Source organism: Coffea eugenioides, chromosome 9 (genome assembly GCF_003713205.1).
Source record: "Coffea eugenioides isolate CCC68of chromosome 9, Ceug_1.0, whole genome shotgun sequence".
Classification (NCBI taxonomy): domain Eukaryota; kingdom Viridiplantae; phylum Streptophyta; class Magnoliopsida; order Gentianales; family Rubiaceae; genus Coffea; species Coffea eugenioides.
This window is the reverse complement of record NC_040043.1, coordinates 10,042,720-10,059,543: the sequence shown is the minus strand read 5'-3', so window position 1 is coordinate 10,059,543 and position 16,824 is coordinate 10,042,720. Positions and strand designations below refer to the sequence as shown.

At 34.3% G+C, this 16,824-nt stretch overlaps 1 protein-coding gene across 1 annotated transcript; it reads right to left on the bottom strand.

Moving 5' to 3' along the window:
• Positions 1-13,440: 13,440 nt before the first annotated feature.
• Positions 13,441-16,452, bottom strand: LOC113782176 (probable disease resistance protein At4g27220). Its single transcript, XM_027328084.1, has one exon. The coding sequence runs from the start codon at positions 16,450-16,452 to the stop codon at positions 13,441-13,443; it is 3,012 nt and encodes a 1,003-aa protein (XP_027183885.1).
• Positions 16,453-16,824: the final 372 nt, after the last annotated feature.

Below are 16,824 nucleotides of genomic sequence, written 5' to 3'. Positions count from 1 at the left end.
TTTGTTCTTATAAATTTATTACTTATAAGTTATAGATATTAAGTCAAAGTTTAATTAGAACAGGGTATAACATGAGGGCATTGCAAAAGCAAGTAGGACGACGATCTTGAAGAAGTCCCTCCAAGCCTGAAGAAGATCGATTTGCTTTTGGAAGCATTGAAGCTCGTGCCACACTAGATCCAACACATGCTTAGTTTCATATCCCATCTTCTCCTCCTCGGCCAAGTTGCTAACATGAAATATTGCATCCATTAGACTTTCTGGTATGCCGTGATTTACCACCTACACGCGTCGTCACATACTATGTATCACTTAAACTATGTATTTTGACAGTTCTAGAAAGAAGGGAGTCTAAATTTCTAGAATTCCTGGTGTCTTGTTGCTACTAAATTGCTAGGAATCCAATTTCCCAAATGAAAACGAAAAAAAAAAAAAGAAAAAGGAATGATCTGGTAGTTACCATGAAGAAGCCCCAATCTTGACATCTTCTTCCAAAGTCTCAGATAGCTTGAAGATGCTAATCAGTATTGTTCAAAGTAAGGTACGAAAAAATAATGTTAGGGATTGAAACTTGAGGTTCTGAGGCAATAGGCTTATGGGCGTAGGTGTTGCAGTAAGCATAGCAAGAAGAGATGGAATCGAGGCCTGGTGATTCTGCCAGTAGTTTAATGCTTGACAAAATTTTTTATGGTTGAATAGAATTATTATGGCATTTTATATTATGGATAAAGCATGGTTCAAGTTGTTATTTTTATTTAGTTTTTCATGTAATATGATTTGGAATTCAGCTTGTGTTTATTTTAATTGGAAATTTTATGATTGTAAAATTTATTAACTTAGAATTTTGTCCTTCATTGAAACTAAAAAAGAAAATTAATTATGCTACATAGTACTAAGATGTAATTTGCACTCTATTTGCTTTCCATGTTATGATCTCATTCTTGTACTCTGTTGTTTATATAATTCCAAATACCAAAAATTTGCTTTTGTACTTTGACAACTCGTTTTGCGATATTATTTAACATGCTATCAAAAAGAATTTGTAGTGGAACTTGATGAGTTTAAATGCTTCAGCTACAGCACCATTTTGATTGCATTGTATTAATTCATTTACTCATAATTTTATACTATACACTGATAAATAATGTTTCTTGATTTGATTGAAACAACTATTATTCATAGTTCAAACGAGTCAATTACGCAGAGTTGCTATATTGGATAATTATACAAGTAAACATCATATAAGTAATTTCTTCTAATTTTAGTTACCATTTCCTATAATTTCAAATTTAGAAAATATTATTTGCACCAATTTTTTATAATCAAGGTAATTTCAAATTAGATATTTAACAATTATGCAGATTTGAACTTATTTATAAGATTATGAAGAAATGTCCCTAGCAAAAAAAACCAAATCTGAATCATTTCTACAAAACTTTAAAGAGACCACTTAAGTTTCTTATCTCTCTATCATTTTTGGGCATTATTATGTCTATAAGAAACATGTAATTAAGTCGTATTATGTCTACCAATTATATAAATAGTTAGTCTAAAATAAAATTATTTTAGATTAGATTGGGCATAAAGTGATTGATGGATAAACTTGACTTGATAATTCAAGTTGAGTTTAAGTCGAGGGACAAATCAGAAGCATTACTTAAGGGATCTTTCACGAATATATATAGATTCGGAAGATGAGGGGTCCAATTGATACTTTTAAATGTTTTATCATCTTGAATAAGTTTTAGAAAAAAATTTTGGATACCTTTCAATTGAACTTCACACATTCTTACATTTTCAAACTACATTTATCTTTGCGGTCGAAATTCAAACGTAACCTTTGATCATAATTGATTCTTATATAGTATAGGGATAAGGATATTTCATTGCACATTATTTTATTGACTTACTATGTAACTTATAAATTTTCTGTTAAAATCACATGATAAAATCATCATACTTCAGTTCTTATATTACAAAATATTAAACAATAATTATTAATTATCTTCAATCACAAATACCAAATTCTCATGCGTTTGCGTGGGCTCTCCCTCCCTAGTTTTTGTTTATATGGTTGAGTCTTCTTAACTAGCCAATACAAACATGCCAAAGGCTGAATTGATAGGCATTACAATTTCGCGCGACATTGGTACATACATTGCACTAATTTGGCTCCGTTACGTCCGATCTCCAGTCCTTTCGTTGGCTAAAGTCCATGTTCAACAACCTATAATGAAACTTTTTGAGTAAAAGGTGGTCAGAGGCTCAGAGCACGTTCTTAGATACAGAATAAAAAATCTAAAAATTTTTGCAAGGCCAAAATGCTGCTTTTGCAATGATAATATCATGTGAGGAGGTAAACCGATGCAAAACAGTATGTGCACTTGATGGAAGAAAATTTTCGATCCCGTTTGAATTGTTATTTACTGTAGCTGTAGCGATTATATATATATATATATATATATATATGAAATAAAATAATAATTAATAAGAGAGAGTGTCGTTTGATTTTGGAACAAGGGTGGAGTTTGATTAGAGATGATATCAGAGTTAGGGAAGTGAAATTGAGTGAGCAAGAGAAGTTGATAGGAGGGCTTTTTGAGAGGATATTAGAAGTTCTGTTGATGAGGGTTTTAGAGAATTATGTTTAAAAGAGAGGCAGGTAGCGGATCGTTGGAGAGAGCTCGAGTTGGTTGAGAAACAGATTGAGAGTAGAGAAAATGAGCTTGTTAAGAGAGAGGAAAAGTTCAAGAGTTTAGACGAGGAGATTGAGGTGAGGGAAAAGGTCTTGGGTTCAAAACAGGGGATGCTTGAACCTAGGGAAAGTGAGCTGGAGGCTAGGGAAAAGGTTTTGGAATTACAGTTGGTGCTTGACTTGAAACAAAGAGAGCTTGATTCTGCTCAAAAAAGCAAGGAAAGTTGTTCTAGAAAACCTGATTCAATAAATCCAATCCCAACCTGGGGAAGGGCAAAGAAAAGAAGGAAAAGTGGAGACAAGGACGCATATAAGAATGACTCTGAACAACATGCTGTCATTGATCTGGTTGGATCAGATTCTGGTGATTCAGGTCATGCAGGTTCAGGATGTGATCTAAATGATTCCCATTCAGTGTCAGAGTCTGATTCAGGTTATTCAGGTTCAGCACATGATCTTGGTGAGGCAGGTTTAGGCTTGGCCAATTCAAATTCAGATACGTTCTCAGATTCTTGTGATTCTTCAGGTTTTGAAGGCTCAAGTCCTATTTATCATTCAAACAAATTGTTTAATAACTTCAGAAGAACATACCCGTTAAGCAGGTTTCATGTTGGTCAAATTTGGGCTTCTTCTCATCACAGTAGTAATGATAAGATACAAAAATCATATGTTCGCGTTGCATGGCTGCAGCCTGTTGGCACATTATCCAGGTGCAGTGTTGTATAGGAAGAACACCAAAAGTGTCAAGTCACCTGCCATAACGCAGGGTTGGAAGGAGTGGATAGATGCGGGGTTACCAGTTGGTTGTGGTGGATTTATATGTGGTAAACAAGAGGCCCTGTCATTATCTCGTTGTAACTTTTTGAATCAAGTTTGCTACAAAGATAATTTTGCTTCTTGCAATCTTGGTAGTCCTTACTTAATACATCCTCAAAAGGGAGAGACTTGGGCCCTCTATAAGGATTGGAATATTAGTTGCTGGGCTTCTAATCCCGAAAATCATTTGTCTTGCCAGTATGAGATAGTTGAGATTGTCCAGAGAAATCCTTTTGACACTAGAGTTGCTTCCTTGGATAAATTGGAAGGATATGGAAGTTTATATCACAGAAGAAACCACAATAAGAAGGATACTTTTTTGATACGTGATGAAGAGCTCTTTAGGTTTTCCCACAAAGTACCTTCTTTTAGGATGAGCAGCCATAAGAGCAAAGGTGTAGCAGAGGGATCTTTTGAACTTGATCCCAAGTCGCTTGCTGCAGTTTTTTGATGGAATTTGGAACATTCAGGTATTAAAGTTACTAAGTCCATTTTCATTGTGTTTATGTGACTTTTCCTTTTTGCAATTTTCGGTTGCTCCATTTGTGCTCCGTTGTTGGGAGGCTTTTTTTAATGGGTGAACTCATTGCTAGCCATTTTGCCAACATTGAAGAATTTTGTTTAATATGGCATGCAGCTGACACCAGTACTAGCCAGTCAAATGTAGTATTTACAAGTAATTGTGTTGACCATGACATAGAACTTCTTGAACTTCAATTTAATGACTATCATCTACCATGCACTCAGAATTATTAAATTTTACTTGAATGGGTATAGAACTGTTGTGTGATGTTCCTAAATGGGCATTGCAAATTCTGGATAATCTTTGTACTTATTTCTATCCTTCTAATAGATTCCGTCACGAATTGGAATTGTAGCCAAGCTGAATGGAGCTCAACTCAGAGCTGAACGGGCTCTGGTGGAGAGAAGCTCGCACCAGAAAATTCAAGACGAAGCTCAAGCTGTCAGATTGGCCCTGATGAAAGCAAAAGAGATGAGATGGCAACGGATTAGGATCTCATGTGAGAACAAACACCTCATTGCTTCGATAAAGTCGGGCACAGGAAAAGATATTCATACGTCCACGTTGGTGGAGGACACCAGTACATTAGTTGACTTGTTTAACTTGTACTCCTTTTGTGTTGGAAATTCCAAATTGTATGGATCAATATAATAGTTTTAGTCTACATGCTTTAGGCATCTTTAGAAAAGAGGAAAAAACTTTTGCTATTCCTTGGCTTCGTGGTACACTTTGTATAGTCGTTACTCAAATACTGTAAAGCCTATTTGCTCAAATAATTGTTTTCTGGTACAAGTGGTAGTCGTTTGATGAATTTAGAGACTGCTGTATGAGGATCTTTGCAAACAATAATATTTTCCCATATGGTCATATTTTGACAAATAAAATAAAATAAAGAGGTAAGTAAATTAGTCCACATGTACAGTACAAAAACCAAACACACAACTGTCTATTAACATTTATTGCATCAAATGAAGTGTTTCAAAATCGAACACAACTTTTTTTTTCTTTTTGTGGAACTTTTTTGTTGAATAATAAACAAAAAGGCACATAATGCACACAAAAACACATGAAAAAGTTTTGCATCTTCAACTGCTTTCTTCTTCCACAGCAACAGCAAACCTTTTTTTCTCTACTTTGTATTTTTTTTTTGCTTTTGCTTCTTCTTTTTTAATAGAGAAAGCCACACATGAGCAATTATAATGCAAACCACCAAAGAACCATAGGAAGCCCTGCTGATGTCGGAAAAACCAAAGACAACAGCAATCCTGCTGACATTAAAAAACAAGATATAGCAACAATTAGTTGTTTATTCATAAATTTCGCATGTCAATAAGTCAAGTAGATTAATCAATTTGCCCGAGGCAATGTCTTTAAAAATAGCTATACTATATGTAAAGGGAGAGGGAGAGGTTGATGTAAAGTTTTTTGTGTCATTTTATATTCTTTCTAAACTATCTTTGGTAATTACCTACTTTCAACTAATATGTATTCCTCATTATTTTGCTTTTCAACTTATTCACTAGACCTTAATTTTCATTAGCAACTATCAGTTATGGTTATGAATGACTACTAAATAATTATTTGTTTATATATTTTATTTTAGTGAATTTTCTACATATTTACTATTAGAACATAAAACTAATTCTCTTGAAAATGATATCAAATATACTAAAAGATTTGGCACAAAATTTTTTTAATTATTAGTTACACACACATTCGTGTGTGTCTTGAACACTAGTAATAATAATAGAAAGCCCAAGTTTTATTTTGTATAGAAGCAGTCAAGACAACACATTGAGCGCCAAGTTTTAGCCTCCCTCCAATTTTGTCCACTATATCCCAAATTTAAGGTTTTGTGCAATCATACAATTTGGTGATAAAACAAGCATTAGCTACATTTTATTCAAGCATACAAACCTATAGTCAAAAGAATTTTCACAACTTCAACAGGCCCTATCTCGAGCAGCATGAATTTGTAAAATACAAGTTCGATGATCTAAAACAACTATATATCAATTATTGTGCTGGGTAAGAATCAGCAAAACTGAAAAGATAGTTCAAGGATCGTATGTGACTAATTAAGCTATTTAAACGTTAAGCAATAGCAAGTTCACAACCCCTCTATGGTTAAACATATTATTGATATGGAACCATTCAAGCAGTTCCTTTTAAATGTGACCAATTGGTAAACTGAGTTATTGGAATAAGAACAATATGCAAATAAGTCCTAAATCTTTGCAAAAAAATTCAAAGGATGTGCAATAGTGCACCTCCTTTGGTTTAAAGGTGAGATTTTCTCCCTCTAGCCCAGTTGGCTTTTCTTTAGCATAGATTTGAGTACGAGTATGAATTGCCACACACACATTTATATATGACGGGACGAAGGGTTAGTCCCTTAAACCAGAAAAATAACGAACATAAACAAAAAGAGCACATGAACATGAAGTAGTCCAATTCATAGTTATTAAACCTGGCCTGGCCAGGCGGATCAACCGGTCAACCTGGCGTATCGGCCATTGAACCGGGCTGGTTCGCTAATTAGATCATTTCTGCAAATGATCCGTTGACTTTTCAACAGTTCGACGGTTCAATCGGAGTAAACCGGGAACTGACCGGTTTTATGGACAAACCGATTTTGAGGAAAAAAATCTTTGCAAATCTTTGCAAACCGGTTAGTTAATTACCATTCTTATACTATATAAACGTTTTGTCAATTTTATCTTTATTTTTTTTATTTCTCCACAACAAATTTATTTCAAATCTTTTAATAAAAACTTATGACCCCTAAATTATATAAATTATAAAATAGATTTCAAAAATAACATATTACATAATTTATTTTAAAGACAAATATTATTTTTAATAATTTTTTGCACTTAAAATTCATAAGTTACCTAGATAATTATACTAAACATAAAAAATTTTACACTTGAAATTTGGTGGATTACTAATTAAATATATGTTTTGCTGATTCTTATATGAAGTAAATATTCTATAGCAAATTAAATTAAATGAACATTTGTTATGACATTGTTTATTACAATTTATATCATATATCCTATATCAAAAATTATAAGACATAATATTTCAACCACTCACCCACTGGTTGAACCAGTGACCCGTTGACCTACCTCCTTTGCTGGTCTCCTCTCTAGGCCGAGTTTAATAACTATGGTCCAATTAGGCGGACTTAATTAAGCATTTTAATAATTGATGCTGTTGTGCGTCAAGATTCAATGGCATTTCTTTTCAAAAAAGATTCAATGGTATTAGTGGGATCTGGGAGTGGATCAAACCAATATGGCCCAGATCCAGCCCATTCACAGCCTCTGTTCACATTTGATCTTCTCCAAAAGTTGATAAGGCTTGGCAACTATGATAAAATTAAGGCCTATTTGATAATCTAATTTAACACTTAAATATAATACATTCAGATTTTAATATGTTTAGACATATTTGATAATCAAAAATTAAATATTTGAACTAATTAAATGACACTGATTTTTCTAGGCAAAACTTGCTTCTAAAAATAAGTGATAAGTTATTCACTTAAATATGATAAACACTCAAATATATTAGATTTAGTATTTAACAATTAATCTAATGAATTCAGAGTTCAAATTTCAGATTTCAAATTTTAGTTTTCAAACTTCAATTTTAAAAAATGCATTCTAAATATTCTTGCCCAAAAATGCCAACGACGTGAAAAGCATGAAGAGAGCCATCCATGTTGAAAGAAAAGGAACTGATCTATGATTTTTGTGCCTCGTAAAGCTATATATACTATGATAGCAATAAGAAACAAATTCAATATTACGAAATTAAGATCAAGTACGATATCCTTTTACCTTAAAATCTTGGAGAAGCAAAAATTTCAAGTCATCTTGAAGACACCGAGACCCTGCCAATGGACAAAAGTGTGTATTATATTTTCGTTGGTTTTCACTACTAAGAAGCAACTCCAAAAATATTCAATTAAGACTCCGACAACTGAACTAAGATTTTTGTGCCAAGTAAAGCTAGTATGCACTTGATGAAATAAGAAACAACTCCAACAATTACGAAATTGTGATGGGTATGATCTCATTGTACCTGAAATTTTTACAAGCAAACTTGACGATGCTGAGAATCCTGAGACTCTGCCAAAAGTATGTACTTTTTTTCTGTTTTTCTTTTGATTTTTGCTATGAGTATGGTTGTTGAGTATTGGGGAATGGATGAAAAGTTGGACTAATAGGAGACAATAATGAGTGATTTAAAGAGTTCAGGATAACGGGTCCTTTTCTCGAGAAGTTAGACTACTGCAATTGCAGTGGTTGAATACCGATTTCGGCTTATATTTAGACACTCAATACTCAATATATGGCTCGATTGTCATATTTAGGCAAAGTTCAAAAAAAAATGACCATTTATAGCTATAGAGCCAGTAATCACCCAGAGTGTATCATTTACCTAAATTTGCTTTCTATATTTGCTACACAGAAAATCGGGAGGTGATTTTACTCGGAAAAGCGATCCCCTTTATCAGTCATGCATGGTTTAATAACAAGTCAGAATAGAATGTCAATTTCATTTTTAGTTTTTAAATAATTGTTACCTAAGTACTAGAGCAGAATGATTTTTGTACTACTAATTAAACTCAATAAACATCAGTTCCCATGATTTAATTTTTTGCTTCTGCAACGTGATTTTGCAAAACTGTTTCAAACATATGAAAAGTTTTATGATATGGTGCTGTAATTAGAAAAAAGGTCACACTGTTGCGTCCTAATGTGGCATTCACAGTAAGTAATTAACTACTGTTAATAAAAATTAGCACATATTAGGTTGAGATTTCCCGTCCAAGGCATATAAATTTTCATACAATTGAATCTGTGTAAAAATAAAAATGATCAGTATATTGTTTTCTTGTACAGATGAAATTTCAAAGGGGCTTTCATTAGTTATTTGCTAGCGGACCAAGCACCCAAAAATTTTAGTTAAAAAAAATGAGCTTTCTGTGAACATACAATTATGAGCATAGGACCAGCAGTTAATAGGCTCAAAGGAAAAATCCAGGAAAGTTGCAGGATAGACTTCTCAAACCATTGAAGCGAAGTATGATTTGTTCTTTCTTTTTTCTTTTTTGTTATATATCAACATTAAGTGGACAGTTTCAATTAAAGCTACCCCCCCCCCCCCCCCCCCCCCCCCCATTATTAGCACCGAAAGGAAAACGATTTAGCAAGTTGACATTAATGACAATAACGAGAGTACAACATTCGAGAAGTTGCAGGGATGGATGATGTAATTTTAGATAAATTACATATAACCCTCTTGTAATTTCATCTATTACCACATGACTTCCTAATATTTTAAAATGTCCGCTTTACCCCCTATGACTTTATGTAAAGTGGAAGCTTGAGGAAAAATAACTTATGTAATATTGTTAATTCAAATACCAATAGTATCATTACTTAAATACTGAATTAATTGATGGCTTAACCACCTTATATGGAAGCATAGGGAGATTATGTGGATAAATGTCAAAATCATAGAGGGTAATAAAGTGATACAAATCATAAGAAGATTATATGGATGTTAAGATTCTATTACACGTGCTTTCAAAGTGTGTTTGGTATAAACACTATAACTGATTGTGCATTCAGTCCATTTTTCACTTTATATAAAATTATAGGGGGTCATGTGGTTATTTTAAAACCTTAGGGGTTCATCTGACATTATGTAAAACTACAAGAGGTAATAAGTAATTTATCCTATAATTTTGGAAGGAAAATATTAAGTCAAATTTTAGTAAAGAATTTAAATCTAATAGGAATTATTGGCAAAATAAGTTGTTAATTATTTCCACGATCACCATTGTGGGTTTGGGTTTATCAAGCTGCTAGGGAGTTTCGTATACGGTTCCGCTTCTGTGTAGTCCTGGGCAAACAGCTCATGGACACCGGACTTGAATTTTTTAAACAAAGTGCTCTTTCAAAATTATTACTTCTTAACAGTTAAAATTTCCTTTCCTCTTTTATACCAAGTTCTTGGAATATATAGATTTCTGGAATGTAGTCACTATTTTGGTCAAGACATAATGCCGTCATTTTGAAGTTCCTTGTGAATATCGGGCAAACTTCATACCTTCAGCTACATATTTATGGACTGAGGGCCACTCCCGTTGTAATTTTGCGTGATTTGATCCAATTGTTATGCTTATTATTTTGTTTGGTGTACGCTTGTAATGTTGTACTCATAAAAAGAAGTGGTGTACATGAATGAAATACTTTTACATATATTCTTTTTTTTAAAAAAAAGTTTTTAATGTAAATAGAAGAATTTGAATCTGAAACCTTTCACTTACATTCCACTCTCCCTATCACACAGTCCATTCCTCCCCCTACTTTTACATATATTCGCTAAAGCATGATAATGTAGTTGTAAATCAAAACTTTTAAGGGTCCGTTTGTTTCGGGTGAAAATGTTTTCCAAGAAAATATTTTCCTAATTTCCCGTGTTTGGTTGCACAAAAGTTACTGAAAACATTTTTCTATGTAAAATATTTTCACTCATCTTATGGAAAACAACTTCCCTTCCAAACTTACTGAAGTTGTTTTCCGAAATGCATGCATCCCACCTGTAGTATGTTCCAAACTTACTGAAAACATCTTGTAGTATGTTCTTTTTTTTTTTTAATGTAAACAGGAGAACTCGAATCCCAAGACCTCTCCCTTACACTCCCTCCCCTGTACCACCCAACCAACCCAACCTCCCCTAGTATATTCAAAAAAAAAAAAAAAAAAACCTTATCATGCTCATCCTATGCTAGTAATTAATTATGTATAGGGACATTCTTTTCTAGAGAAATTTTCAGCAGTGAGAGTGCAAGATATATGTCATAATAAGCATTGCATGTGATTGATATTTGACACTAAATGACCAGCAATTTGTTATTGCTTAAGGAGATATTTTTTATTCATATATACATTTCTCCAAGATTTTTTAAAATTAAACAATGAGATAAATTTTCTTATGTTGCATGGGAAGAAGTATGTAGTTATAATATGTAGAAAGTAAAGATAGAGATAAAAGTGAAAATATTTCAAAAGTTAAACAAACACCAGAAAAATGAAGTAAGAAAATATTTTCAATAAGTTAACCAAACACCTGAAAATAATGAAAGGGAAATGATTTTCATGGAAAATTACTTCCACGGAAAATATTTTCCCAAGGAAAACATTTTACTTCCAACCAAACAGACCCTAAATGTGTATAACAATCGGATTGAGTTGCACCAGCCCCTAGTCCTATATGAACTTATCTTAACAACTGTGTTAGTGAGTTAAACATCGAGTAGATCTGATGTGCCACTGCTCACCTGCCAAAAAAAAAGGGAAAAAATTAGAGACACTTTGGAAAGGTGATGGATCTACACTTAGTTAGGTTTATTCTTTTTTTCTTTTACACCAACGAATATATCTGTCATGTGATCTTTTTTGAAATTTAAAAAAGAAATTTACACCAAAGGATTGCGGTTTATTTGGAAAATATTTTCCATTTATTTTTTTTTTTTTTGTGATGTGATAGACTTGAAATAAAAAGTTATTTAAAAGACGTGTTTAATGTATCTTAAATTTTTTTTTTCTAAATAAATCGAGGTATAAACACACCAGCATGAAAAGACTTGGCAACTAACGTGCATCGACGAGAGGAAAAATCTAGCATAATTGCATGGAAGACTGAAATTTTGGAACGATTGACTTTCGACTTTCCAAACGAATGAAACGTCTTCGCATAAATAAGGCCAAGTTATTGCCCTTTCGTTTGTTGTGCAACAGGCCCCCGTGGCCCAGCGGTGGCCTTTGGATATTTTCTTTTGGGCCCTAGAAAATTTTGAGAAAGTCATAGAAGGCCCAAGTCACGCAGAAAAGTTTGATATAAAAGCTTCTTCTATTCATTTATGATACATGTAGATACTTAACTCCAGAAGGGATCCGAATGTTCTCCTGATCCTTCTTTAACATGCATATACAATCCTAAACCCAATCAAAGGATTTAGCTAAACCCAATCAAAGGATTTAGCTTAAGAATTATCAGTAGAACTGGATATAATTGCTTGGAATGGAAATTCAGAAAAAGCAAAAGGTTTAAATTGATGGAGTGAAATCACACTCTCGGAGTACAATGTGACTAAAAATTTTGGCATAATACCCCATAACAGTTCTATTGATATTCAAGGAATAGTCACAAAATAACTGCTGTATCACTGCCCGGTTACAATCAAGTACAGAAAAAACAATATCAAGGTAGGAATAGAAAGCTAGACATGATGAAAAACAACAACTGTAATACAGTTAGTTAAGGAAGAAGAATGTAATGAAAGAAAACTTGGCACTAGTAGACAAGGCTTCAGTTAACACTTCTTTTTGCAACATCGCCTCTCTTGCAGCAGCAATTTTGTGGCTAACTAGAATACCTAGCTTAACCTGAGAAATATCGACAAACAACACTTGATCAGTATAGTCAGAAGCACAAAGCAAAACCATCCATGATACTAACGCAAGTACAATCATGTAAATTCCTTCTGCAATTTTACTTTCATTCCAACTCATTGTGGCTCTCAGTATAAAATTTGAAATTTAAACATTTGCAAACATATGGACCTTCAGCTTTATCTGGAAAGCCTCTTCACAAAAGGGGAAATTCAAGACAACCTTCAAGAGCAGGAAATGAAAAAAAGAAAAGAACATAGAGATCAGCTCATTCACAGAATCAATTGATAAAAACACTGAATTTAGAAATGAACAAGAAGAAAGAAAGAGAGAGAAAATAAAATATTTTAAAGACAACCTTAAAGAGCAGGAAATGAAAAAAAGAAAAGAACATAGAGATCAGCTCATTCACAGAATCAATTAATAAAAGCACTGAATTTAGAAATGAACAAGAAAGAAAGAAAGAAAGAGAGAGAGAATAAAATATTTAAATTTACAGAAATATGAAAAAAAAAAGATATTAAAAAGTTGTATGCAGTAGATTATATTAACGCCTATAAGAAAAGGTTGCAGTTAGCAGTTCAGCGCTATGGGAAAGGTAGTTGGTGGAGGAAAACTTGACCCTCTTCAGAAAAGGGGAAAGACAGAGAACATTCAACAGCATAAAATTAAAAAAGAACAGAACATAGAGATTCGATCACTCAGGAATCAAATTTATAATGACCATAATAAATAAATAAGAAAGAAAGAGAAAATAAAGTACTTCAATCCATTTTCCCATCAGAAAAACTCAAAAAAAAAAAAACATATACATAGTAAATTACATTAGCGAAAAAAGCTCAAACAAAGGGGTCGGTTGATAACATTAGAGGAAGGGGAGAAAACACGTACATGAGAACCAGTCGGGAGTTTGATCAAGCAGGTGGTCTTCAACAACCGGATTCAAAATCCCACTCTCTGGTAGTAAAAAATGGGTCAAGGACCTTTTTGGTGCAGGGATTTTCCCACTCTAACGATTCCCACCATTCTTTATCTCCCATGATTTTAAGAGGAGTGCTGGGAGGAGATGGTAGTCCATTGATGATGGGAAGAAACAAAGGCAGTCTCTTCAGCTTTGGACAATGAAACATTTTGATCTCCGTAATTGAATCACAGATCATGGATGCCTTACAAATGTCCTTCAGTTCTGGCAGTTGAGCCAATCTCAACGCACGTAATTTTGGAAGGATGACATTTGCAGTGAGGATGACATTTGCAGTGGCTTCACTTGAAGTCCATTGGACGCCTTCTCCTCCTCCTTGTTCTACACCATTGTCAGCTGCTGCTATCTCCTCTAGTCCTTCACAATCATGGACATACAATACTCTTAGATTTTCAAGATTCTGCAGCAGCTGCACTGTGAATAGTTGCTTCATGTTGTGACATTTGTAAACGGACAAACACACAAGGGAAGAAAAGGTGCCAGGTGGAAGCAAATATGCTTTTGATTCCCCAAAAAAGAAACCCACCAGATTCTGCAAATCCCCAAGTATTAGCTCTTGCAAATTCCTTAGTGGACTAAAAGATGAAACTTCCAGCTGATCACGTGGAGCAGGAGAGGAAAATTGCAAGAGGAACTCTATTCCATCCAAACCCCTAATCGTCAAAGAAGACAAGTCATTTAAACTTGTAAAATTGATAAAAACATCTGACAAGTACCTAATGCCCATGCCGACACAATCCTGGAGTACTAGACTTTTCATATCACTTGGCAGCAACAGCACAGCACAGTTCAATCCTCTACCAAAGTTACATTGATGAAAATACAATTGTTTGTCATCCCCAATATCATCGTCCAAGTCATCAGACTCATTCCAAGATGAGAAGTCATCATTGATATAAAGTTGATAGTGTTCTGGCCACCGAGAGATTTTATAAGAGTCGGTAAAACATAAACATCCTATAAAACTTTCTAATTGGTTCAACACTTCTGGATCATTAACTTGTACAGTACCATAGGGAGGCAATATTAGCCATCGAAGACGGTACAATTTGGAAAATGTCCCTTTCGGTATTATCGTTTGTATGAGAGACTGACAATGGTCCAAGTTAAGCCTTTCGAGGCTGACCAACGATTCCAAACCTTGAGGTAAATCCTGAATCTTAGTCCAGGATAGGTCCAGTTCCCTCAATTGCTTAAGCTTTCCTAGTGGTGGCACAGATCGAAGGTCTTTACAATGTCCCAAAATCAAAGCAGTGAGACTCACCAAGTTTGAAACAGAATTAGGCAACTCTGTTATACCTTTGCACCCAATTAGATTCACAATTTTAATTCCACACATGTTCAAAAAAAATGAATCTGGAATTCTTTTTATGGAAAAATGAGGAAGAAGCAAGGTTGAGAGCTTAGGACAATTTGGTGACCAAGCTGGTGGAACTTTTATTTCTCGACTTGCATACGAAATAAATGAATGAAAAGAGACAGCATGGAGATCTTCTGTCCATTCTTTTTGTTGCAGTGGTACTTCTAAATCTCTCCGTCCTAAGCTTTTCACCAAGAACCTTGGTACATCTCCACTCATCCTTAGTTTGGAGTTTCCATTTGCAATCCATAATGCCATATCTCTGACCAAACCATGCATCTTCACACAGCCATCCCCTTCAAAATCTTTAGTTTCTTCTAGCAAGCAAACTTCTATCAGTTTGTTTAATATCATTTGACCTTGATTAAATTCTTCAGACCTTGAGTTCCGCTTTGGCATCAGCTCTGCCCAAATAAACAGGTCTATTAGTTCCTTTCTTTTTATTTTCCTATTTGCTCGATAAAGAGAGCAATACAGGAAGCAATGCCTTGGACATTCATCCAAGCAATTGAAACTCCATTGCAGGATGGGAAACACACGTCGTTCCATCTCTTCAAATCCTACTGAGCATGCTTCCAATTGCTCCAATGCAGTTCTCCATTCATAGATGGAGCTCACACCTCTCATGCTCTGAGCCACTGTGATAATACCAAGAGGCAAACCATCACACCTTTTCGTGAGAGACTTGGCAATTTTTCGCACATCTTTACGAAGCAAGGTCTTGCAACCATGTGTATGCTCGAACAAATCCCAAGCTTCATTCGTGTCCAAAGTTTTCAATGCAAATATTCTTTGACATTGCATCCTGTTGCACACTTCCTGTGAGCGCGTAGTCAAAATCAATCTGCAATTTCTTGGACAAAGACAAATCCCTACCCTGTCTAAACAAAATTCTTGCCAAACATCATCCAATATGAGTACTATTAATCTTTGCATTTTCCTGAGTGCCCCACGCAATATATCTGCTCTTACTTCTTCCTCATCCTTATTTGATAAATGAATACCTAAGACATCAGCAATCCTATCCTGCAAACTAGTGATACTAAATTCTTGAGATACTGTAACCCAAAGCACGAGATAATCAGTATTTTCTGAGAGATGGTACTTAATGTGCTCTGCCAATGTGGTCTTACCAACTCCACCCATCCCATAAATCCCAATGTTTGATATATCATCAGTCACCAAGCATGACGAAATCCCCTGCAAAGCTTCATTAAAATTTGCTCCAAATAATTTGGTTGGCAGCAATGACTCCTTGATGTTGTCATAAGCATCGAGCACAAGCCCATTGAAGTGATGTATCTGATTAATGAGTTCTTCCACCTGAAGTAGCAGCTTTGCTATAGGATCCTTCTTTACTGAAAGCCCCCAAGATGATCCACTTGTTTCCAATGCATTGATTTCAAGACTTAACTTTTTAACTTCATTCAACCAAACATCAACTTCCTTCCTTCTCTTTTTACCTGAATTTTCTTCTCTGTTCACTTCTTCTTCTACGTCAGATGCTTTGCAGCTCAATTGTTGCCATTCCCTTTTCAGCAATTGCATGTTGTTCATGTTGCTCCCTTCCATGTAATTTTCTATTATTAACTCTGGCATGATATTGAACTTAGTCTACACATTGTTTAGTAAAGACTAATAAATAGAAAAAGAAAATGTTTTTCACTCAATTCGATAATTATACAACTATAAGCTAATCTAGAATTCTTCTGACTGACAAAAGTACAATAGTTCATTCACTATTTGGAGAAATGACAAAACTTCTGAAAATTGATTTTGAAAAACTTAGAAGAAAAACTTGATTTTGAAGCACTGAATTGATCACAGAATGTCTAAACCCACAAATTTCGGATTTTCAATAATTGCACCAAACACTTCTATACATTACCCTACGAATTCTCATCATCCCACACCCATTCTCCATTTCTTGTTTATCTTTGTACTAGGAGGGTTAAAACCGCGCCATGCGCA